Source organism: Sus scrofa, chromosome 6 (assembly GCF_000003025.6).
Source record: "Sus scrofa isolate TJ Tabasco breed Duroc chromosome 6, Sscrofa11.1, whole genome shotgun sequence".
Lineage (NCBI taxonomy): Eukaryota > Metazoa > Chordata > Mammalia > Artiodactyla > Suidae > Sus > Sus scrofa.
This window is the reverse complement of record NC_010448.4, coordinates 159,002,491-159,025,864: the sequence shown is the minus strand read 5'-3', so window position 1 is coordinate 159,025,864 and position 23,374 is coordinate 159,002,491. Positions and strand designations below refer to the sequence as shown.

Sequence of the window (23,374 nt, the reverse complement as noted above, 5' to 3'; positions counted from 1 at the left end):
TTCTACGTTTCTGCTCTGATCTTTATGATTTGTTTTCTTCCACTTATTTTGGGTTTTATTAATTACTTTAGACGTAAGGTTGGGTTGAGATTTTTCTTGTTTTCTGACGTAAGCTTACATCACTATAAACTTCCCACTTAGAACTGCTTTTGCTGCATACCATAGGTTTTGGATGTTGTGTTTTCATTTTCCTTTGTCTCTAGGTATTTATTTCCTCAGTGAGCCACTGGTTCTTTAGTAGCATATTGTTTAGTCTCCACATGCTTGTGGTTTTTTGCATTTTTTTTTCTTATGCTTGATAGGTAGCCTTACAGTGTTGTGGCTGGAAAAGATGCTTGATATGATTTTAATTTTCTTAAATTTACTGAGGTTTGTTTTGCAGCCTAGCATGTAATCTATCCTGGAGAATGTTCCAGGATTTGAAAAGAATGTGTATTCGGCTTCTTTTCAATGGAATGTTCTATGTATATGAATTAAGTCCATTTGGTCTATCTAATGTGTTATTTTAGGCCAGTGTTTCCTTATGGATTTGCTTTCTGGATGGTCTGTCCATTAATGCAAGTTGGGTGTTAAAAGTCTCCTACTATTATTGCGGTACTGTTCATTTCTCTCTTTATGTCCATTAATATTTGCTTCATGTATTTAGGTGCTCCTAGTTGGGTACATATTACATTTACAATTGTTGTATCTTATTCCTGGTTTGCTCCCTTGATCAGTATGTGGTGTCCTTCTTTGTCTCTTGTAATAGTCTTTAATGTCTATTTTGTCTGATGTAAGTATTGCTACTCTGGATTCTTCTGATTTCCAATTGCATGGAATACCTTTATCCATCCCCTCACTTTCAGTCAGTGTGTTTCTTTAGATCTGAAGTGAGTCTCTTGTAGGCAGTATAAATATAAATATATATATCCTGTTTTTGTATCTATTAAGCCACTCTATGTCTTTGATTGGAGCATTTAGTCCATCTACATTTAAGGTAATTACTGATATGTATGTTCTTACTGCCATTTTATTGTTTGGGGGGTTTTGTAGGTCTTTCCCCCCCTCCAATCCTGTTCTCTTGTGGTTTGATGATCATCCTTAGTGTTATGTTTGGATACCTTTTTCGTGTGTGTGTATCTATTATAGATTTTTGGTTTGTGGTTACCATGAGGTTATACGTAGATTTCTGTGTATATATGTGATTATTTTAGTTGCTGGTCTCTTAATTTCAAATGCATTTTAACCACCCTGCACTTGTACTCTCTGTCCATCATGGTGACTGTTTTTGACATCATATTTTACATCTCATCATTATGTATATCCCCGAATTGCTTATTGTGGGTGTAGATGATTTCACCACTTTTCTCTTTTTTTTTTTTTTTTGCTATTTCTTGGGCCGCTCCCGCGGCATATGGAGATTCCCAGGCTAGGGGTCTAATCGGAACTGTAGCCACTGGCCTACACCAGAGCCACAGCAACGCAGGATCTGAGCCGCGTCTGCAACCTACACCACAGCTCACGGCAACGCCGGATCGTCAACCCACTGAGCAAGGGCAGGGACCAACCCACAACCTCATGGTTCCTAGTTGGATTCGTTAACCACTGCACCACGACGGGAACTCCCACTTTTCTCTTTTAACCTTTGTGTGTACGTGATTTCTTACCTTTACTGTATGTTTGCTTTACTGGTAAGCTTTTTGCTTTCGTAATTTTCATGTTTCTAGCTGTGCCTTTTTTTTTTCACTTAAGAGTTCCTTTAACATTTCTTGTAAAGCTGGTTTGGTGGTGCTGAATTTGATTGTCTGTAAAGCTTTTGATGTTCCCATAGAGTCTGAATGAGAGCTTTCCTGGTTAAGAGTAGTCTTGGTTACAGGTTTTTGCCTTTCATCACTTTAAATGTATTGTCGCTCCCTTCTGGCCTGCCGAGTTTCTGCTGAAAAGTCAGCTGGTACACTATGGGAGTTCCCTTAAGTTATTTCTTTTTGCTTTTTCCTTGCTGCTTTTAATATTCTTAATTTTTTGCCATTTTAATTATATTGTGTATTGATGTGTTTCTTTTTGGGTCAGTCCTGTTTGGGACTCTGTTTCCTGGACTTGGATGACTGTTTCCTTTCCAAGATTGGGGATGTTTCAGCTATTATATCTTCAAATATGTTCTTTGCCCCTTTCTCTCTTTTCTCCTTCAGGACCCCTATAATGTGAATGTGAGTATGCTTGATGTGGTCCCAGAGGTCTCTTAAGCCACCCTCATTTTTATTCACTCTTTTTCTGTTCAGCATCAGTGATTCCTACTACTCTGTCTTCCAGCTCACTGATTCCTCTGTATCATTTGGTGTACGGGTGACTCCTTGTAGTGCACGTTTCTTTTCAGTTATTCTTCATCTGTTTGAGGGTTATGTTTTCTAACTCTTTGTTAAACCTCTCACTCTGGTCATCCATTCTCCTGAGTCCTCTGATGATCTCTATGATGACTACCTCGAACTCTTTGTTGGGTATATTGCCTACCTTCATTTCATTTAGCTCTTCTTGGCTTTTATCTTGTCTTTTAAAAAAACAAAAAAACCCAACAAAAAACAACAACAAAAAAACAAAACAAGTCCACACCCATGGCATATGGAAGTTCCCAGGCTAGGGGTCAAATGAGAGCTATAGCCACTGGCTGACACCAGAGCCACAGCAATGGCAGAGCCGAGCCGTGTCTGCAACCTACACCGCAGCTCACAGCAATGCTAGATCCTTAACCCACTGAGTGGGGTCAGGGATCAAAACTGAGTCCTCATGGCTACTAGTTGGGTTCATTACCACTGAGCCACAATGGGAATTCCTCTTGGCTTTTACCTTGGTCACTCACATCTGGAATATATTCCTCTGTTGCCTCGGTTTGCTAATACTGCTATTTTTATGTCTCTGGTAGGTTAGTTGTTTTCTGATCTTAGAGAAGTGGCCTCTGTGGGAGACGTCTTAAGTGTCCCATCAGTTCATGCTCCCCTTATCACCCATGCTATATGCTCTAAGGGTTCCTCCTATGAGGGCTGTGTGGGTCCTTCTGTTTGGGAAGCTATGTGGGCAGTCTGGTAGGCTTGGGGAAGTCCATGCTAGATGCCAGACTCTGCCTCATGCAGAAGCTTCCAGCTTTGGTTAGCAGGGCTGTGTCACGAGGTGACTGACTGAACCCCAGGGAGCCCTGGGGCTAATGCTAGCTCACTGGTGGTGGATCTATGGTCCAGAAGACGCTGGAGCTGTTGCCTGCCCACTGGTGAGTGAACGCAGGTCGTGACATTATGATGCCCAAGGATTGCACAGCCGCTGTCAGACTGCTGGGGGAAGAGTGGGAGGGAAAGACGGGTTCCTGACAGTTAGATACACAGTCCTGGATGTTGCAAGGCATGGTTGGCCTGCAGGTGGGCAGGGCCAGGGCCCAGGTACTCCCAAGGCAGGGTCTGGCCTATTGCGGGCTAGTCAGCCCATAGGCTGTGGGATTGTGGTTGTCTTGCATCTGTTGTCTGCCCTTTGTGAGTGAGGCTGCTCCAAAGGCTAGATCAGACTTCATGGCGAGCAGGGCCAGTGCCCTCGGGATTCTGGGGTTGGTGCCTACCCACTGATGGGTGGAGCTGGGCCCTTGGCAGGGCAGTGTTCAGAGGCAGCTCATGAGGTCTTCTGACAGCCTGTCTGCTGAGTGGGGCTGTCTCTCCACCCAGTTAGTGCTTGGCCCAGTTCTGGCACCTACAGGCTATTGGGTAGGGCCAAGGCTCTTGGTGCTAATGAGCTAGAGGGAGGACTCCACAACGATACCCACCAGCACTAGTGTCTGTGTGGAAGAAGGAGGTCCCAACAATGGCTGCTGCCAGTGTCTATGCCCCCAGGGGAGCCACCATTGCCCCCCACCCCACCTCCCCAGGAGATTCTCCAAGACCAGCAGGTAGGTCTGGCATAGGCTCTTATCAAATTGCTACTTTTGCCCTGGGTCCCGGAGCATATGAGGTTTTGTGTGTGCCCTTTGAGAGTTAAGTCTCTTATTTCCCCCAGTCCTATGGGACTCCTAAAATTAATCCTTCTGGCATTCAAAGCCAAACGCTCTGGGGGCTCATCTCCCCAGAGCAGGAATTCCTGGGGGAAGAACATCTGCAGTGTGACTATCCTCCAGTTTGTGGGCCACACACCTGGGGGTTTGGGACATGACTCCATTGTGAGCCCTCCCCTTCTACCCATCCTGCTGTGGTTCCTTCTTTACGTCTTTAGTTGCAGATCTTGTAACGTTGTCCCAGAGATCTCTGAGACTCTCTTCATTTGTTTTCAATCTTTTTTCTCTTTTCTGTTCCGCATCCATAATTTCCACTCATCTGCCCTCCACCTCGCTTATTCGTTCTTCTGCCTCCTGTATTCTGCTGTTAGCTACTTCTAGTGAATTTTTAATTTCAGTTATTGTATTTTGCATCTCTTCTTGTTTAAGTTTTATATCTTGTATCTCTTTGGTCAGTGTTTCCTGTAAGTTATCCATCTTTGCCTCCAGTTTATTTCCAATGTCTTGCATCATCTTCAGCATCAACGGTCTGAAGTCTTTTTCCTGGAGGCTAAGAATCTCCTCCTCGCTTAGCTGTTTTTCTGGGTTTTTTCCTTTCTCCCTCTGTCTTTTCATTTTTATAGGTTTTTGGTGTGGTGACCTTCTTACAGATAATAGGGTTGTAGCCTCTCTTACTTCTGATGTCTGCCCCCCTGTGGCTGAAGTCAGTATGGGGGTTTGCTGTAGGCTTCCTGATGGGTGGGGCTGATGCCTGCCCCCTGGTAGGTGGAGCCTATTCTAATCCCTCTGGTGGGTGGGGCTTAGTCTCCGGCTGGGTTTAGAGGCAGCTGTGTGCCTGAGGGGTCTTTAGGCAGCCTGTTTACTGAGGGGCGGGGCTGTGATCCCACCTGGATTGTTTTGCCTGGGGCTTCTCAGGGCTGATGGGGGGGCCAGATTTTCCCAAAGTGGCCACCTCCAGAGAAAGGCATACTGCTGAGTATTACCGAGAGCTTTGCTTTCAATGTCCTTCCCTCACAAAAAGCCACGTTCACCCCTGTTTTCTCAGGATGTCCTCCAAGAACTGAGGTCAGGTTTGACCCAGATTCCCACGGAGACTTTGCTTTGCCCTGGGACCCAGTGCACGTGAAAGTCCGTGTGCGCCTTTTAAGAATGGGGTCTCCATTTCCCCCAGTCCTGTGGAGCTCCTGTGCACAAGCCCCACTGGCCTTCATTCAATGCCAGATGCTCAGGGACTCTTTATCCCCGTGCTAGATCCCCACACGTGAGGGTTTGATGTGGGGCTCAGAACTCCCACTCCTCCTGTAGGTGAGTCTCTGTGAACCAGTTAGTTTTCAGTCTGTGGAGCTTCCCACCCGGGAGGTATGGGGTTGTTTATGTGGTGAAGTCGCCCCTCCTACCTCTTGATGTGGCCTCCTCTTTTTCTTCTGGAGTAGGGTATCTTTTTTTAAGGTTTCCGGTCCATTTGGGTGAAGAGTGGTCAGTCTTTAGTTGTGAATTTTATTGTTTTTAGGAAAGACGTTGGGCTCCAGTCCTTCTATTCCGCCATCCTAATCCCGTCTCCAAGTTGCTGATCTTCTCCAGTAGATTCCTTTTTCATCAAATCACAATAAACAGTTGTGATTTTGGCGTGCTCATGAAAGGAGGTGAGTGTGGGGTCTTTCTACTCTGCCATTTCCAGGTATTTGGAGGGATATTTTTTGCTGTTGCTGTTCCTGTTGTAAATGGTATTTTTTCTTGAATTCTGTTTTGCATATTGCCAGTGTGCTGAAATGCATTTGATTTCTGTATACTGATCCAACATCCAGTGCCTATTAATGCCTTTGGATTTGGTAAGTGGAAAATCACAATCTGAAGTGAGTTACTTCTTTTCAGGCTTCATTTTACGTTCTTCTCAGTCTTACTGTGCTGGGGTCGGGGAGCGCAAGGATGAAGAGAGTGATCCAGGATCCATGCTGATCTCAAATGGAATTCTTCCAACATTTCATTTGCTCTGGGTTTCCTGCAGATATCTTTTTTTCGAGGTGAAGGTAGTTCCTTTCTATTCCTAGTTTACTAAGGGTTTCTGTGATCTGTTGTTGAATTTCACTGAATACTTTTTCTGCATCTAATAACAATCTAGACAGTAATTTAGGTAGTAACTACCTGTTACTATTTGGGTTCCTCTATCTCCTGAAAAGTGAGAAAATAATTTACAATATAAAGAAAACCTTGAGATCCTCTCAGTGCTTGTCTTTACAAGACACAGTGGCTGTTACGGACACTAAAACCCAGGAGGCTGCTTACCCAGCCTGATGCTCCCTCGTTTGCTTTCAGGTCAGGCAGTGGGCTGTGTCCAGCAGGTGGGGCTGGCAGAGCTGCCAGCTGAGGGAGGCCAAAGAAGCCCTGCTCAGTCAGGTGCAGAAAGCACAGGCCCAGGGGCCAGGAAGACAGGGGACCCAGAGGACACTTGACATAGCTGCCAGACTGCAAAGAGGCCAAGGAAGGTACCTCTTCCCCACCCTTGGACGTGGCCAGCTTTACCAGAAATCTGAGGATCCCCCTCCTGGAACCCTTCAACCAGCCTTGGAGTGGACAGATGCCTTCCCAGTGGGCCATTCAGAAAATGAAGGTAGTGATTTTTCTTTCTTTCTTTTTACGGCCATACCTGTAGCATATGGAAGTTTCTGGGCCAGGGGCTGAATCAGAGCTGTAGCTGCAGGCCTATGCCATAGCAACACCAGATCCAAGCCACATCTGCAACCTGTGCTGTAGCTGTGGCAAGGCCAGATCCCTAACACACTGAGTGAGGCCAGGGATTAAACCCACATCCTCACAGAGACAACGCTGGGTCCTTAACCCACTGAGACACAACAGGACATGTGAAGATAGTGATTTTTTACTTCCAAGGCATCCAGACTCTAAGAAAACACTAGAGAGGAAGAACGTCTCTTGGGACAGGTTTTCTACATGGAGTTACTAGCGTGAAGACATAACCTTGTCCTCAGGACCCAACTGTGCACAGAACAGCTCTGTCCACTGCGTAGGAGATCATCAGACCGAAGGAACCAGGCCCCTGAGACACAGAGGCTGCGGCTGTTGTCTTTACACCTCCACAGGGCTATCCAGGGGCAGAACGACACAGAAATGTGACCAAAAGGGGACAGACCAGGCCCATAGGAGGAGAAGCTACAGGAAGCATAAAGAAGAGCTTTCACAGGGGTTCCCCTGACAGGAGGGGACTGCCCCCTCCCGGCAGGTAAGTAAAGACATGATGACCATCTGGCAGGGCTGTATAGAGAAGCTTCATGCCAGGACGGAGCTGCTGACCTCCAAAGTCCTGGCACATGAAGTGACACCCACTTTACATGAGAGCCAAGCTGGTCAATGTCATGTCTGGCTCAGGACTACCGGGCTCATAGCATCACCGTACAGGCTTAGCTGCCCCTTTGGCCCACAGCCTTGACACCTTTGTTCCCTGGGTTGGACCGCGTGGTCCCCAAGAGCTTGAGCGCCCACTTGGAACTCTGTGCTCTTATAATTTTACAAATTGGATCAGGCGAATGAGGGTCTGGACGAAGACCTTCCGACATGAATTCTTACTTGTGGAGGGAACGGAGTGGCTGTTAACACACCAGTGTAGCACAAACCGGGGCTTTATTGTAGTACTTGGGAAGCTGTGACAGATCCCAGCATGCAGGCTGTGAGGCCTGGACAACTGCCAGGAGACGAGGGATAAAGGGACCTGTCTCTGCTGCTCGGAGCCCGTTGTCCTTTTTCCGTTCTCAGAGGCAGGTGTGCAGGAAGAGGGTTCAGCATTTCACAAACTGGTGGGTGACCTCGTAGATTCCCACAGACTCCTGAGCCTTCTCGTCATAGTCAGTCCAGTCCTGTGGGGAAACAGGGCAGCGTCAGCCTCACGAGGCAGCCTGGGACGGTGCGGAGTGAGGACACGGACGCGAAAGGCCCAGCGCAGGCTGCCTCTCAGATCTTCAGGAACACGTCTGACTCAGGACAGAGCCAGACTGTTCAGGCCTCAATTCCTGCTCTTCTAACTTTGTGATTTGGGGCAAGTAGTCACTAATCTCTCTGAGTCTTGGTTCCTTTTTAGAGCCACCCCTGCTGCATATGGAGGTTCCCAGGTTAGGGGTCAAACTGGAGCTCCAGCCACTGGTCTACACCACAGCCACAGCCACACCAGATCTGAGCCATGAATGTGACCTGCACCACAGCTCATGGCAACACCGGATCCTTAACCCACTGAGTGAGGAAGCCAGGGGTCAAACCCATGTCTTCGTGGATACTAGTCGGGTTCATTACCACTGAGCCATGACAGGAACTCCCTGAGTATTGGTCCTGTCCTCTATTTTTTTCTTTTTAAAAAAAGAGACAACAATAGATTTCACAGTGAATGTTGAAACAATCAAATGAGAAAACACATGTAAAAGTACTTAGCATAGTGTTAGCTCGTGTAAGAGCTCAGTAAATCCACTTACTGTTATTACCAGGTGCTCTGCAAACTGAATATTTTGTCCTTTGAGGCCCGAGCATAGGCCTTCCTTATCTGCAAGGCGGTGACATGTCTAGTAATAGGCTCCATTCTTGTTATTCACAGTAGTTATGTTCTACAAGGTCCCTACAAACACGGAATTTGTGAATGCTAAACCACTGTGCCCAGGGGAAATACAGAGGTAAGTTTCCTAGAAGCATCTGATTACACTGTCTTTAACTGATCAATACCTAAATTTGTTTTATGTTTGATTAATTAGTACTGAACTCACAGCTAACAGCACCATATCGCATGCCCAAGCAAATCTTATCTACATACATTTTCTCCATAAGGCACGTCCCACCTTCCTGTGTGAATACTACACGGCGCTTCAACACTGCACTTGGGGCGATCTTAAACCCCCAAATCCCCAACAAAAACACCAAAGTGCAGATTGGTGGATGGCAGTGAAGACAAGATGGCGGAGTAGAAGGACCTGAGCTCACCTCCTCTCACAAAAACACCAAGATCACAACTAACAGCTGAACAACCCCTGACAAAGACTGGAACCTACCAAGAAGATAATCTACATCCAAAGACAAGCAGCAGCCACAAGGTGATGCGAGGAAGGGTGCATTCATGATACAATCAAATCCCACACCCACCGGGCTGGTGACCTACAAACTGGAAGATGATAATGTAGCAGAGGTTCTCCAACAGGAGTGAGAGTTCTAAGCTCCACCATCAGGCTCCCCAGCACGGGGGTCTGGCATCAGGAGGAACCCCCAGAACATTCAGCTTTGAGGGCCAGTGAGGCTCGAGTGCAGGAGCTCCACAGAACTGGGGAAGAGAGGGTATATCCGAGGTCTCATGTGCACTGGGACGAGGGCAAAGCAACACTCCACACGAGCCTGGGTCAGACCTACCTGTGGGTCTTAAGAGGGTCTCCTGGGAGGCAGGGGTTGGCTGCGGCTCCTTGTGGGGGCAATGACACTGGCGGCAGAACCCTGTGGCATGCTCATTAGTGTGAGCTTTCCAGCAGACACCATTTTGGACCTACCCAACAGCCTGCTGCCTCCAGTCCTGGGAGACCTTAGGCCAAACAACCAACAGGGTGGGAATACAGCCCCACCATCAGCAGACAAGCTACCTAAAGTCATCCTGAGCTAACAGCTGCCTCTAAACACACCCCTTGACACGGCCCTACTCACCAGAGGGACAAGACCCAGCTCTACCTACCAGTGGGCAGTGGCCAGTCCCTCCCACCCAGAAATATGCACAACTCCTGGACCAATCTCACCCACCAGGGGGCAGAGGTGCCAGAAGCAAATGGAACTATGATCCTACAGTCTGCAGAAAGAACCGAAACACGGGAAGTTAGACAAAATGAAATGGCAGTGAAATATGTTCTGGGTGAAGGAACAAGAAGAAAACCTTGTGGAGAGTCCATCTATCTGAAAAGTAATTCATCATTAATGACAGTAAAGATGATCCTAGACTTCAAAAAGGAATGGACACACAGACCAAGAAGATACAAGAGAGGGTTAACAAAGAACTACAAGACTTAAGGAACAGAGAGGAACAATATAGTAACTGAAAGGAAAAATACACTAGAAGGCATCAATAACACAAAAAATGAAGCAGAGGAATGAATAAGTCTGCTGGAACACAGAATGTGGCCATCACTGCTAAGGAACAGAATAAGAAAAAAGAATGAAAAGAAATGAAGACATCCTAAGATACCTGAGACCGTATTAAATGCGCCATCATTCACGTTATAGGGGTCCCAAAAGGAGAAGAGGGAGAAAATGGGCCTGAAAAAATATTAACAGTCAAAAACTTTCCTAACACGGGAAAGGAAACATTCAAGTCCAGGAACTGCAGAGTCCCGCAGACGATAAACCCAAGAAAGAACATGCCCAGACAGAGAGAGAACATGAAAAGCAACAAGGGAGTCATCCCAAGGTTATCAGCTAACTTTTCAGCAGAAACTCTGCAGGCCAGAAGGGAGTAGCACAATATATTTAAAGTGATGAAAGGGAAAACTTTACAACCAAGAATACCCTACCAGCAAGGCTCTTGTTTGGATTCAATGCAAAATCAAAAACACATGAAAAGATGCTCAACATTACTAATTATGAGATAAATGCAAATCAAAACTATAGTAAGGTACCACCTTACACCAGCCAGGATGGCCACCATCAAAAAGTCTACAAACAGTACCTGCTGGAGAAAAGGGAACTCTCTCACACTACTGGTAAGAATGTAAATTGGTACAACCACCTGGAGAACAGTATGGTGGTTTCTTAAAACTAAAAACAGAACTACCATATTATCCAGCAATCCCAATCCCAGGCGTATATCCAGAGAAAATCACAATTCGAAACATATATGCACCCTAATGTTCACTGCAGCACTATTTACAGTAGCCAAGACATGGAAGCAACCTGAATGCCCATCGTCAGAGGAAGGGATAAAGATGTGGTACCAATACACACTGGAATATTACTCAGCCATAAAAAGGGTGAAAAGAATACCATTTGCAGCAAGATGGATGAACCTAGAGATTATCATACAAAGTGAAGTAAGAGAAGGACAGCTAACATGATATCACTTACATGTGGAATCTAAAAAAATGATAGACATGAACTTTTTACAAAACAGAGAGACTCACAGACTTGAAAACAAACTTACGGTTTATACCAAAGGGAAAAGGTCGGAGCGGCGGGGGGAGGGGACAAATTAGGAGTTTGGGATTAATATATACACACTACTGGATATAAAATAGATAATCTACGAGGACCTACCACACAGCACAGAGAACTCTACTCAATATTCTGTCATAACCTATTATGGGAAAAGAATCTGAAAAAGAAAGGCTATGTGTGTAGCTGAATCACTGTGCTGTACACCTGAAATGAAGAAATCATTGTAAATCAACTATAATATACTGCAATCAAAAATAAAAATTATATTTAAAAAAATACAAAAGCAGAGTCAGCTTCCTGCTGAAGAGCCTTATTCACAAAAGGGTAATTCTCACTAGGTGCCAGACAGCTCCCGGCAAGGCCCCCGAGTCCCGTACCTTCTCCTGAAGATTAATGTCACTGAAGACTGTTCCTGATTCCACACCCTCAGCAGCAAATCCAGCCTGCAGGTGACAGGAAGACAGCAGTTAATCCGGTGGAAAGAGGGCACTGGTCTGGCGTGTGAGCTTGGCCAGGGAACTGGCTCTTCTCACTACACCTGCAGGATGAGAGGACGGAGGTGCAGGGTTGGGTGTTCTTCTAGAGTAACTACTGAGCCTCTAGGGCCTGGCAGCTGCCCTGGGGCTAGAGCGGTTTCTACAAATGAGAAACCTGACCCAGAAGGCAGGAGGTGTGGGCTAGACCCTTGAGTGCCCTGGTTTTCCCTCTCTGGACCTCAGTTTTCTTATTAATGAAACAAAGATGATAGACTCTTTCTTCTGCCTACCTCACAAAAGCTGTGAGGTAAAAATGGTGCAAGAATAAAGCAGCAAAAGCACTGGCTCTGGAGTCGGATAGATGTGGGTTCAAATGACAGCTCCAATGCTTACTAACTGTGTCACCCTGGGCGAGTCGCAAAATCTCTGAAGTTCCTTCCTCCTCTGAAAAACAGGATGAATAACTTCACAGGGTTATTGTGAGGATGAGGTGAGGTAACCTTCGAAGCGACAAGCCTGATGCCTGACATATATTAGGTGCTTAATAAACAATTACTGGCGTTCCTGTTGTGGCGCAGCAGAAATGAATCTATCCGACTAGGAACCATGAGGTTGAGGGTTTGATCCCTGGCCTCACTCAGTGGGTTAAGGATCCGGCATTGTGGTGAGCTGTGGTGTAGGCTGCAGACGTGCCTTGGATCTGGCGTGGCTGTGGCTGTGGTATAGGCCAGCAGCTATAGCTCTGATTCAACCCCCAGTGTGGGAACCTCCACATGCTGCGGGTGCGGCCCTAAAAAGCAAAAAAAAAAAAAAAAAACCAATCCCTATACTTAGAAAGGCGACGTCCTAGTCCATGGTCTCTGTAAGAAGCAAAGTTCTGCTGTCACTTCCTAGATGCCCTCTCCAAAGACACAGGTTCCCCAGGAAGACACACACCTGAGGCTGGAAATCAACTGGTTCAAGTCCCCGGCACTCAAACTCTACTATCGTCTTGAACTTCTCGTTGTCTTCGGCCTAAAAAGGAATTGTGTTGAGAAACGAGGGGGTTGGGAAGGCCCCACTGCCCCTGGGAGCCCAGAATGGGACTCAGGAGCAACTCATCCTGTCCTGGAAGAAGCCTGCCTGGGCACCTGCTTGCCACAAGACCTTCTCAGATGTGGGTGCTGGAGGCCAAAGAGTGTGGACTCTGGGGTCAGGGTGCCTACATGTGAGCTGTTTCTTCCCTCTCTTCCTCTCAGCCTAAGACTGTCAAATGGAGCTGCGGAAACCACTCGAGGCTTATTATGAGAATCTGAGCTAGGTTTAAAGTGCCTAGCATAGGACCTGACACTATACTCAATGAATGGTAGATAAAATTATCAAATTAAAAACTATGAAGAAAAATGTTAAGCCATAAAGTTTCCACATCATCCAAAAGACCCCAGAACACTTAGCCATTTGCTAACCCTCTGCCATGCTGTCAAGGCAGTGGCTGACCTAGAGCCTTTGAGATGGGATCTGCATGGGGAGGGGCCCTCTCGGGGGCGGGGGGGTGCAGCCAGGAAATTGACTAGCCTAATCGCTGGACCCTCCGGTGGGTGCACCAAACAGACCTGGGCCAAGACTGCAAGGACCACACCCTCATTCTCATTCTGTCATTCACTACAGAAATGCTTCCTGCACACCAGCCATGTGCCTGGCCCTGGAGAGGCACTTTCTCTTGGCCCTGATTTGTGTTTTTCTTTGCTGGACTTTTTCTTCCACTAGATTATGATTTACCTGAGGACAAGTCCATATGTGATTTCTCCCTTTAACTTCAGGACAAAGCTGAGAATTTGGCATAAATCAGACATTTTCCAAAAATGCCAAATAAGGAAAAGATGAAGACAAGTAAGTGCCCTCCTTTAAACACAGAGACCCACCCCCTCCCTCACCTCTGGACTAATATCACCCAATAACGTAAAAACACCGAACAACATCAAGTATTAAGATGGCATGCACCACTGCAAGGATGGTCCCACCCGTGGATTCAGAGAGGCTCCCTAGTCCTCCAAGATGTAGACAAGGCAGGTGTTCCCAGTGAGGGCAATTGAGCGGCCAGGTTGGGTCAGAGGTCTCCCAAGTACCCACAGTCCAGCACGTATAAGAAGGTACGACAACAGCCTGCTCTAAGTCGTCTTCCTCTGGAGCTCTCATTCCAGCACAAGGTGAATAAATGACCGACTGAGTGAATGAATGCACAAGTACATGAAGTCACTCAGTCGCAAGGAGAGTCGCTCCGGTTGCAGGTATTAACTCTAGAACCCCTCCTACTTTGCAGCTCTGCTCTAATCCCACCATGCCTGTCACTACCGCAGGAAACTTACATTGTAAGCTTTGATGGTGTGGCTCAAGATCTCTGAAATGTAAAGAGAAGACAAAGTTGATTTGAGTCCATATCTGGTCCCACCCAGATGCCCAGGCTTTGGGAAAGAGTCTGCTGCAGAGGCTTGGGCGTGTCAGACCTGGGTCCACCCACAGGTAACAAGAGTGTGCTTCTGGTGTGGTACCAGAAAGCTGTGGGCCAGGCCAGCAGAGGTCAGTATCCATGGCCTGCCTACCTACCAATGGAGTTTTCCCTTGAACACAGCTTGCACTTCTGGACCATGGAGGCACTGCCACGACCCCCCTTCAGTGCCACGCTATCCTGGCAAGGAGTAAACAGAACCTCTAGTCATATACCAGTCAGACGTAACAGTCCTCAGGAGACCTGGTCCTACCACTCAGTATCCAGCTGAAGCCCCAGACAGGGTGAGCGATGTGCTAGGACAATAATCCTGGGGAGGCTTCTTGAGACAGGAAAGGACTTCCCCTTGATTTTGAACTCTGCCCACACCCCAAAGCCTGCTGTTCCCAGTGTTAATCACACCGATGCCTGCCCTCCCAAACCACAAAAAGGAGAGTCCAAAGACCAGAGAGGTTAGGGCCACAAACCCCTGCCCAGGGGCATATGTGCGAGGGGGTGGGGGGGAGGGGGAGCAGTTACCATCAGTCGAATGTACTGCCACTTCTCTGAAATCTCACCACAGTTGCCACATTTCATCTTGGGGGGAAAAAAGAGTATTAGCTGAGTGGTTGTTGGTTCAGCTGGGCAGACGCTGAGGGAGGGCTAAGAACAGTGTGAGGTGGGCAGCTGGTAACCTTGTCAGCAATCTTACCTCATCCTGAGAACCAGCCCCCCTGAGGACATAACTTGACTCATCTTTGGGCAAAGAACAGGTCAACGTGTTTCTCATGTTGCCATGCTTGTCCTCCTCTAAGAAGTGCTCCTTCTGGCTGGGGATTTAAGGCTCACGTGGTCCACAAATGGCCTCAACCCCCCTCCCCCTCCTCCACTGAGTTAGGAGCTTCCTCTGAGTTCTCACAGGGCCTGTAGGTCCCACATAAAAGTATTCATCACTCTGCTGCTACTCTACTTCTTTGTCTCCTCTAGACTCCGCCTTTTTTTCTTTTTTTTGGCTGCACGCCAGCAGAAGTTCCTGGGCCAGGAATTGAAACCCCCAACTCCCACCCCTTTGCCACAACTCTGAAACAAGCCACAACAGTGACAGCACCAGATCCTTAACCCCCTGCTTCCAGACCCTGCTTTTTGAAGCCAGGGAACATCACTTCCTCAAATAAGCCCTGACACTAGGTGGTCAGAAAGCTTCCTGAAAAAGATATAGCTTTTGCCAGGTACTGAAGGATGCTTGGACTTCGACTAAAAGGGAAACAGATCAAGACCCAGGATCTGGGAGAGGAAGGGGCCTCAAACTGTACAGTTAAGACAAGACCTCTGCAGATCATGCCACTAGGGTACCAGATTTACCAACATACTGTGGGGTAGCAAGGACGCAGCCATGCACAAAACTAATCCATTTCAGAGGCAGGATCAAGATGGTGGAGGACTACGACGTGACGCTCACCTTCTCCCACAAACACATCACAGCAACCAACAAACCATCTACATGTAGAACGATTTGCACAGAACGCCTCCTAAACGCTGGCAGAAGACTTTAAATCTCCCAAAAGGGCAAGAAACCCTCCACATAACCGGGTGGAACAAAAGGAAAAGAGAGAGAGAAAAGGAATCAGGAGAGGACTAGGACTCCTGAGAGGGAGCTGTGAAAGAGGAAAGGAACCCAGACCCTGGGAAGCTGCTGAACCAACAGTGAGATCGGCTGAGACGGAGAGACCTCAAAGCCTGGCAGAAGAGCGCAGCAGCTGGACTGAGGAGGGCAAAGCAGCAGGAGCGCTGCGGAGACCACTGGTACCACCTCCCAGGACACCACAGCCTGAGACACGCTGACCACAGCCTGAGAACTGACTCAGAGGGTCAGTTCCGGGGAGAGGGCTGGGGCTGGTGGTGTGGAGACGGCCTGAGGGGGTGGGGAGTAGAGTGCCGCAGCCAAGGGAACCCAGGAGGAGGTCTGGACCCACCGCAGAAGCAAGTTGCCACTGCTGGCGAGCCCAAGAGGAGGAGGGGCAGGCTGCCATAGGAGTTTATTTCTCCGCGCTCCTGTGGATTCTCGGAGGGCAGGGCTACAGGCGCAAGGTGCCTCTTGCGTGGGCTATGGGCAACAGGGCACTCTCGTGCGGGCTACAGGTGGTGGCGCCTCTTGCGCAGGCTAAGCGTGACAGGGCGCCTCCCACGTGGTCTACAGGCAGTGAGTGCAAACCACTGCGGTCACCTCAGACTCCAGAGGTAGGCGTGACTCGCCATGACTAGGGATCTATGAACAGGCACCACCTGCAGCCCCAGTTACCTCAGAGGTCAGCACAAAGGTGGGCACTGCAACTGAGTGCCACCCACTGCTGTTCTCACTCCCCTGGGAATGCACACACCCTGCTGCTGTCACTTCCAAATGCTCTGGGAGCCTCCGAGACCTGCCTGGGGGTCACTGCCATGTCCCAGGGCCCTGCAACTGGGAGCAGCCTGTGCCGCCTTCCCACGGGTCCTTGCCACGGTCAAGGGCCCAGCAACCAGACCCTGGCTCCATCTTCCTGGAAGCACCTGCAGCACCCTATCAAGGGGATAACAGAAGCCCCCATAAAGCACCCAGGGGGCTCTTACATGGAAATAGCCCTCAAAGACTTCAGTAACTATTTCCCTTAAACTCACAGAATTAAAAAAAAAAAAAAAAAAAAGCAAAGTAAAGAAGCTCAGAAACAATTCCCAGTTAAAAGAACAGAATTTCTCTGAAGGAGCAAACAATGAAAGAAACCTCTGCAGTATAACAGACACTGAGTTCAAAAAGGAGAGAGTGAAAATACTGAAAGAATTAAGAGCGAGTATGAAGGAATTAAGAGCAGATATGAACACTAATGCAGATTATTTTAGAAAGAAACTAGAAAATATACAGAGGAGCCAAGAAAAATTAAAAATTCTTGCAGAGATGCAAGCTGAGTTAAAGGCACTGAAGAGCAGAATGAATAATGCAAAGGAACAAATTAGTGACTTGGAAGATAGAATAATGGAAATCACCCAATCAGGACAGCAGACAGAAAACCAAATGAAAAAAAGTGAAACCAATATAAAATAATATAAAGCAATGTGGGATAATATAAAGCAGGCCAATCTAGGCATTATAGGGATTCCAGAAGGAGAAGAAAAAGGGGACTAAAAATATTTGAAGAAATTATGGCTGAAAACTTTCCAAATCTAAAGGAAACAGAGGGCCCCAAACAAATTGAACCCAAATAGGCCCACACCAAGACATTATAATAAAAATGGCAAAAGTTAAAGATAAAGAGAGGATTCTAAAGGCAGCAAGAGAAAAAGAGCTAATTATAAGGGAACCCTCATAAGGCTATCAGCTGATTTATTTACAGAAACACTACAGGTCAGAAGAGTGGCAAGATATATTCGAAGTTCTAAAAGGGAAATAATTTCAGCTTAGAATACTCTACCTGGCAAGAACATCATTTAAAATGAAAGGAGAAATAAAGAATTTCTCCAACAAACAAAAACTAAGAGAGTACAGCAACAATACACCCATTCTAAAAGAAAAATAGAAAGTGCTCCTATAAATAAAAAAGAAGTAAGAAGAAATACGATGGAGGAAATCACAATTGGAAAGCAATGACTGGAAAGCCAGTATACGATCTAAAAGGAAAAAAACCCTACTCTAAAAGCAAAGATAAACAGAAGGAACAGCAAAAGGATAAACATGAAGATGTTAAAAAAGGACTTCAAAATCATAAAATGTGGGGAAGGAAAGTAAGAAAACCTAGACTCTCTTTTAAGAATGTGTTTGGGCCTATACGACTATCAGGATAAAGCAAGCAGATACAGGAAGGGGTTAACATACTTGAAAAACAGGACAACCAGAAATCAAAACCAAACAATACATTCACAAAAACTAAAAAGAAGAGGACATAAGCATAAATAAACATCCAATCCAAAAAAGAGACTCAAGGTAGGGCAAAGACATATATCAATTGAAAGTGAGGGATGGAAAAAGATATTTCACGGGAATGGAAAAGACAGGAAAGCAGGAGTTGCTATTCATCTCAGCCAAAATAGACTTTAAAACTAAGGCCATAAAGAAAGACACAGAAGGTCACTATTTAATGATAAAAGGATCTTTAAGAAGAGATATTACACTCGTCAATACATATGACCCTAATATAGGAGCACCCAAAGACATACAACAAATACTAACAGACATAAAAGGAGAAATTGATGGGAATACAATCATAGTAGGAGACTTTAACACCCCACTCACATCAATAGACAGGAATGATCCTCTAGACAGAAAATAAGTAAGGCAACAGAGATGCCAAGTAACACATAGAAGAGTTAGACTTAATTGATGTTTTCAGGACATAACATTCAAAAAAAATCAGAATATATATTGTTTTCAAGTGCACGTGGAATATTCTCAAGGACTGACCACATACTGGGACACAAAACTAACCTGAACAAATTTAAGAGTATAGAAATTATTTCAAGTAGTCTTCTCTGACCACAACGGCATGAAACTAAAAATCAACCACAGGAAAAGAAATGAGAAAAAATTGACTACATGGAGACTAAACAACATGCTACTGAAAACCAATGGGTCAATGAGGAAATCAAAAAGGAAATGAAAAAATAAAAAACAAAAAACCTTGAGACAAATGATAATGAAAACACAACCATTCAAAATCTAGGGATGGGAGTTCCCGTCGTGGCGCAGTGGTTAACAAATCCGACTAGGAACCATGAGGTTGCGGGTTCGGTCCCTGGCCTTGCTCAGTGGGTTAATGATCCGGCGTTGCCATGAGCTGTGGTGTAGGTTGCAGACGCGGCTCGGATCCTGCGTTGCTGTGGCTCTGGCGTAGGCTGGTGGCTACAGCTCCGATTGGACCCCTAGCCTGGGAACCTCCATATGCCGCGGGAGCGGCCCAAGAAATAGCAAAAAGACAAAAAAAAAAAAAAAACCAAAATCTAGGGATGCACAAAAGCAGTGCTTAGAGAAAAGTGCATAGTGATACAGGCCTTCCTTACCCACAGAATGGGAGAAAATATTTGCAAATGAATCAACTGACAAGGGATTAATCTCCAAAATTTATAAATACCTCCTACAGCTCAATACCAAAAAAACCCCAAAAAACCCCATCAAAAAATGGGCAGAAGATCTAAACAGACAATTGTCCAAAGAAGACATATGGATGGCCAAAAAACACATAAAAGTGATACAGGCCTTCCTCAGAAAACTCAAATCGACAACTTAACCCACCCACCACCTAAAAGAATCAGAAAAAGAACAAACAAAACGTATAGTCAGCAGAAGGAAGGAAATCATAAAGATCAGAGAGGAAATCAATAAAATAGAGATTCAATAAAACAACAGAAAAAAAAATCAATAAAACCAAGAGTTGGTTCTCTGTAAGGGTAATAAACAAAACAAAACTTTGGCCAGACTAACCAAGAAGAGCAGAGAAAAAAACTCAAAATAAGAAATGAAAAGGGAGAAATCTCAATGGATACTGCAGAAATACAAAAAACCATAGGAGAATACTATGAACAATTACATGCCAACAAATTTGACAACATAGAAGAAATGGACAACATGCTAGAGACATACACAGCCCGCCAAAACTGAATCAAGAAGAAACAGATCAACTGAACAGACTGACCACTAGAAATGAAATGGAACAGGTAATAAAAATACACCCTACAAACAAAAGTCCAGAACCAGATGGCTTCACAGGCGAATTCTGCCAAACATACTAAGAAGAACGCACACCCATCCTTCTTAAACTTTTCCAGAATCCTAAATACATTCTATGAAGCCACCATTATCCTAATACCAAAAGCAGACAAAGATATACCAAAAAAGAAAATTACAGACCAACATCTTTGATGAATATTGACACAAAAATTTTAGCCAATAGGATCCAATAACATATAAACAAAGATCACACACCATGACCAAGTCGGATTCACTCCAAGTTCACAAGAAAGGTTCAACATATGCAAGTCAACGTCATATACTACATTAACAAAAGAAAAGTAAAAAACCACATGATCATCTCAACAGATGCAGAAAAGGGCATTTGACAAAATCCAACATCCATTCATAATAAAAACTTACTTACCAAAAGGGGGTATAAAGGGAACATACATTAACAGAATAAAAGCTGTTTATACAAACCCACAGCCAATATAATACTCAACAGAGAAAAGCTGAAAGCCTTCCTGCTAAAATCTGGAATAAGACAAGGATGCTCATTCTCACCATTTTTATTCCAAATAGTATTGGAAGTCCTAGCCACAGCAATCTGACAAACAGAAGAAATAAAAGGTATCCAAATTGGAACAGAAGAAGTACAATTGTGACTCTTGGCAGATGACATGACACTATACATAGAAAACCCTAAGGACTCCACACAAAAACTACTCAAATTGATCAAAAAATTCAACAAAGTAGCAGGATACAAGATTAACATTCAGAAATGGGTTGCATTTCTGTATACTAACAATGAAATATTAGAAAAGGAATATAAAAATGTAATACTTTTTAAAATTGCACCCCCCAAAATTAAATACCTAGGAATAAACTGACCAAGGAGGTGAAAGATTATATGGTGAGAACTATAAAACATTAATCAAAGAGATTAAAGAGGATTCAAAGAAATGGAAAGATATTCCATGCTCCTGGATAGGAAAAATTAATATCCTTAAAATGGCCATACTACCCAAAGCAATCTATAAATTCAATGCAATCCCTATCAAATTACCTATGACATTTTTCAGAACTAGAACAAACAATGCAAAAATTTATATGGAATCATAAAAAGACCCAGAATTGCCAAAGCAATCCTGACAGACAAAAACCAAGCAGGAGGCATAACTCTCTCAGATTTCAGGCAGTATTACAAAGCTACAATAATCAGACAGTGTGGTACTGGTACCAAAACAAACATATAGCCCAATGGAACAGAATAGAGAACCCAGAAATAAACCTATACACCTATAGTCAATTAATCTTCAACAAAAGAGGCAAGAATAAAAAATGGGAAAAAGAGTCTTTTCAGCAGTGCTGGGAAAACTGGACAGCTGCATGTAAATCATTGAAACTGGAACACACCCTCACACCATGCACAAAAATAAATTCAGAATGGCTTAAAGACTTAAACGTAAGACAAGACACCATCAAACTCCTAAAAGAGAGCATAGGCAAAACATTCTCTGACATCAACCATACAAATGTTTTCTTTGGTCAGTCTCTCAAAGCAATAGAAATAAAAACAAAAATAAAGCAATGAGACCTAACTGAACTTACAAGCTTTTGCAAAGCAAAGGAAACCATAAAAACACCCACAACCTATGGAATGGGAGAAAATAGTTTCAAACGATGCAACCGACAAGGACTTAATCTCCAAATTATACAAGCAACTCATACAACTCAACAACAAAAAAACAAACAACCCAATTGACAAGTGGGCAGAAGACCTCAATAGACATTTCTCCAAAGAAGACACACAGATGGCTCAACACCTCTAATTACTAGAGAAATGCAAATCAATACTACCGTAAGTTACCACTTCACACAGGTCACAATGGCCATATTATTAAGTCTATAAATAAGAAATGCCTGAGAGAATGTGAAGAAAAGGGAACCCTCCTGCCCTGCTGATGGGAGTGTAAACTGGTACAACCACTCTGGAAAACAGTATGGAGGTGCCTCAGAAAACTAAATATAGAACTACTACATGATCCAGCAATCCCACTCCTGGGCACACATCCAGACAAAACTTTCACTGAAAAAGATACACGCACCGCAATGTTCAATGAACATTATTCACAATAGCCAAGACATGGAAAAAATCTAAATGTCCAGTGACAGAAGACTGGATTAAGAAGATGTGGTATATATACACAGTGGACTACGACTCAGCCGTAAAAAAACAAAAATGCCATTTGCAGCAACATGGATGGAACTGGAGACTCATACTAATAAAGTCAGAAAAAGAAAGACAAATACCATATGGTATGACTTATATCTGGAATCTAATATACGGCACAAACGAACCAATCTACAGAAAAGAAACAAACTCATGGACATGGAGAAGAGACTTCTGGTGGCTGAGGGGGAGGGAGCAGGATGGCCTAGGAGTTGGGGGTTAGTAGATACAAACTATTGCATTTGGAATGGATAAGCAATGAGATCCTGATGTACAGCACAAGGAACTATATCTCATTACCTGTGATGGAACACAATGGAGAATAGTGTGAGAAAAATAACGTATATATGTGTATAGCTGCATCATTTGCTGTACAGCCGAAGTTGACAGAACACTGTAAATCAACTGTAATACATTTTTTTAAAAAAATTAATGGACTTCACAATAAAGCTTAATCAACAGATAAAATTATTCTTGCTAAATAATCCCTAGATCCTTTCAAGTACTTTCGTTTAGTGTTTGTTTACATACCATAAAACATTAAATACTTAACATTTATGGAAAAGTTACAAAAGGAATTCCAGGCCACTGCCAATTAGGAATTAACCAATAAATTTTTTTTAAAAAACCGTAAAATTCTACCAAGACACGAGAACATTTGTTAAACATTTCCCTTCTTGCCAGAGAGAAAAACTGTTCACTGCTGGGCTCAGGTCGGGAAACCTGAATCCGGGCTGGCCCTTGGAGCTCCCACTCAGCACCTCCAAGCGCCTACAGCCTAGATGTCTAGCGCCCTGCCCCTCCAGCCTTACCTTCAGGTACCACCGGAAGTCCTCGCCCACTGGCCGGAGGTTGGTGACATTCTCCAGCGTGGCTTTGAGCTGCAGCGCGATTTTCTGAGCCGACGGAGAGTAGGAGCACCGGTGTAACTGTGTCCACAGCGCCTGCGCGGCCGCGCGCCGGGCCCCTGCCCCGCCCCGCCCCTCTCCTCAGCTCCCTGCACGAGCTCCGCTTGCCCGCAGCTTAGCGCGAGCCCCTTCCCCTCATTCCCTCCTGGCGCGAGCTTCTGCCTCCCACGACCTCGCCACCACCCCTTTCCTGCCCCGGGAGCGACTCGCCTCCGCCTTACCCCCATGGTGGCTCGGCTCGGCCCGGCCGGCGCTCCAAGCGGCTGCTGCTTTCCGGCTCGTCGTAAACGGCTGGCGCCGCCCGCGCACCCTCGGTACCGAGTTAGGACGGGCGTGGGGGCGGGGTCTCCACGCGGCGCTGCTTACTCCTCACACCTGGCTTTGTTTCTTAGGCAGTGAACCTGTGAAGTTAGCCTGGGTCC

General features: G+C 45.4%; 1 protein-coding gene and 1 long non-coding RNA gene across 4 annotated transcripts; one reads left to right on the top strand and one right to left on the bottom strand.

The window, feature by feature from the left end:
* Positions 5,439-10,681, top strand: LOC102163153. Of its 3 annotated transcripts, XR_002345191.1 has the most exons (6): positions 5,439-5,646; positions 5,764-5,832; positions 6,317-6,611; positions 7,027-7,238; positions 8,595-8,670; positions 8,822-10,681. It is a non-coding gene; the product is annotated as an uncharacterized LOC102163153 (long non-coding RNA). The 3 variants fall into 3 exon arrangements; XR_002345190.1 differs by having other exon boundaries at positions 7,099-7,238; positions 8,595-10,681; XR_002345189.1 differs by having other exon boundaries at positions 8,595-10,681.
* C6H1orf123 (chromosome 6 C1orf123 homolog) lies at positions 7,618-23,284 on the bottom strand. Its single transcript, XM_003127985.5, has 8 exons — positions 23,174-23,284; positions 22,857-22,940; positions 14,657-14,713; positions 14,236-14,317; positions 13,998-14,029; positions 12,589-12,666; positions 11,554-11,619; positions 7,618-7,869 (listed from the first exon to the last, which is right to left on the bottom strand). The coding sequence occupies exons 1-8, from the start codon at positions 23,177-23,179 to the stop codon at positions 7,792-7,794; spliced, it is 483 nt and encodes a 160-aa protein (XP_003128033.2). The 5' UTR covers positions 23,180-23,284; the 3' UTR covers positions 7,618-7,791.

Excerpts from the sequence above, each read along its gene's own strand:
- C6H1orf123 (XM_003127985.5), bottom strand. Across the intron at positions 14,030-14,235 it reads TTCAAGGGAAAACTCCATTG|AGATCTTGAGCCACACCATC; the intron begins GTAGGTAGGCAG and ends TTTACATTTCAG. Across the intron at positions 12,667-13,997 it reads ACACCATCAAAGCTTACAAT|GCCGAAGACAACGAGAAGTT; the intron begins GTAAGTTTCCTG and ends ATTCCTTTTTAG.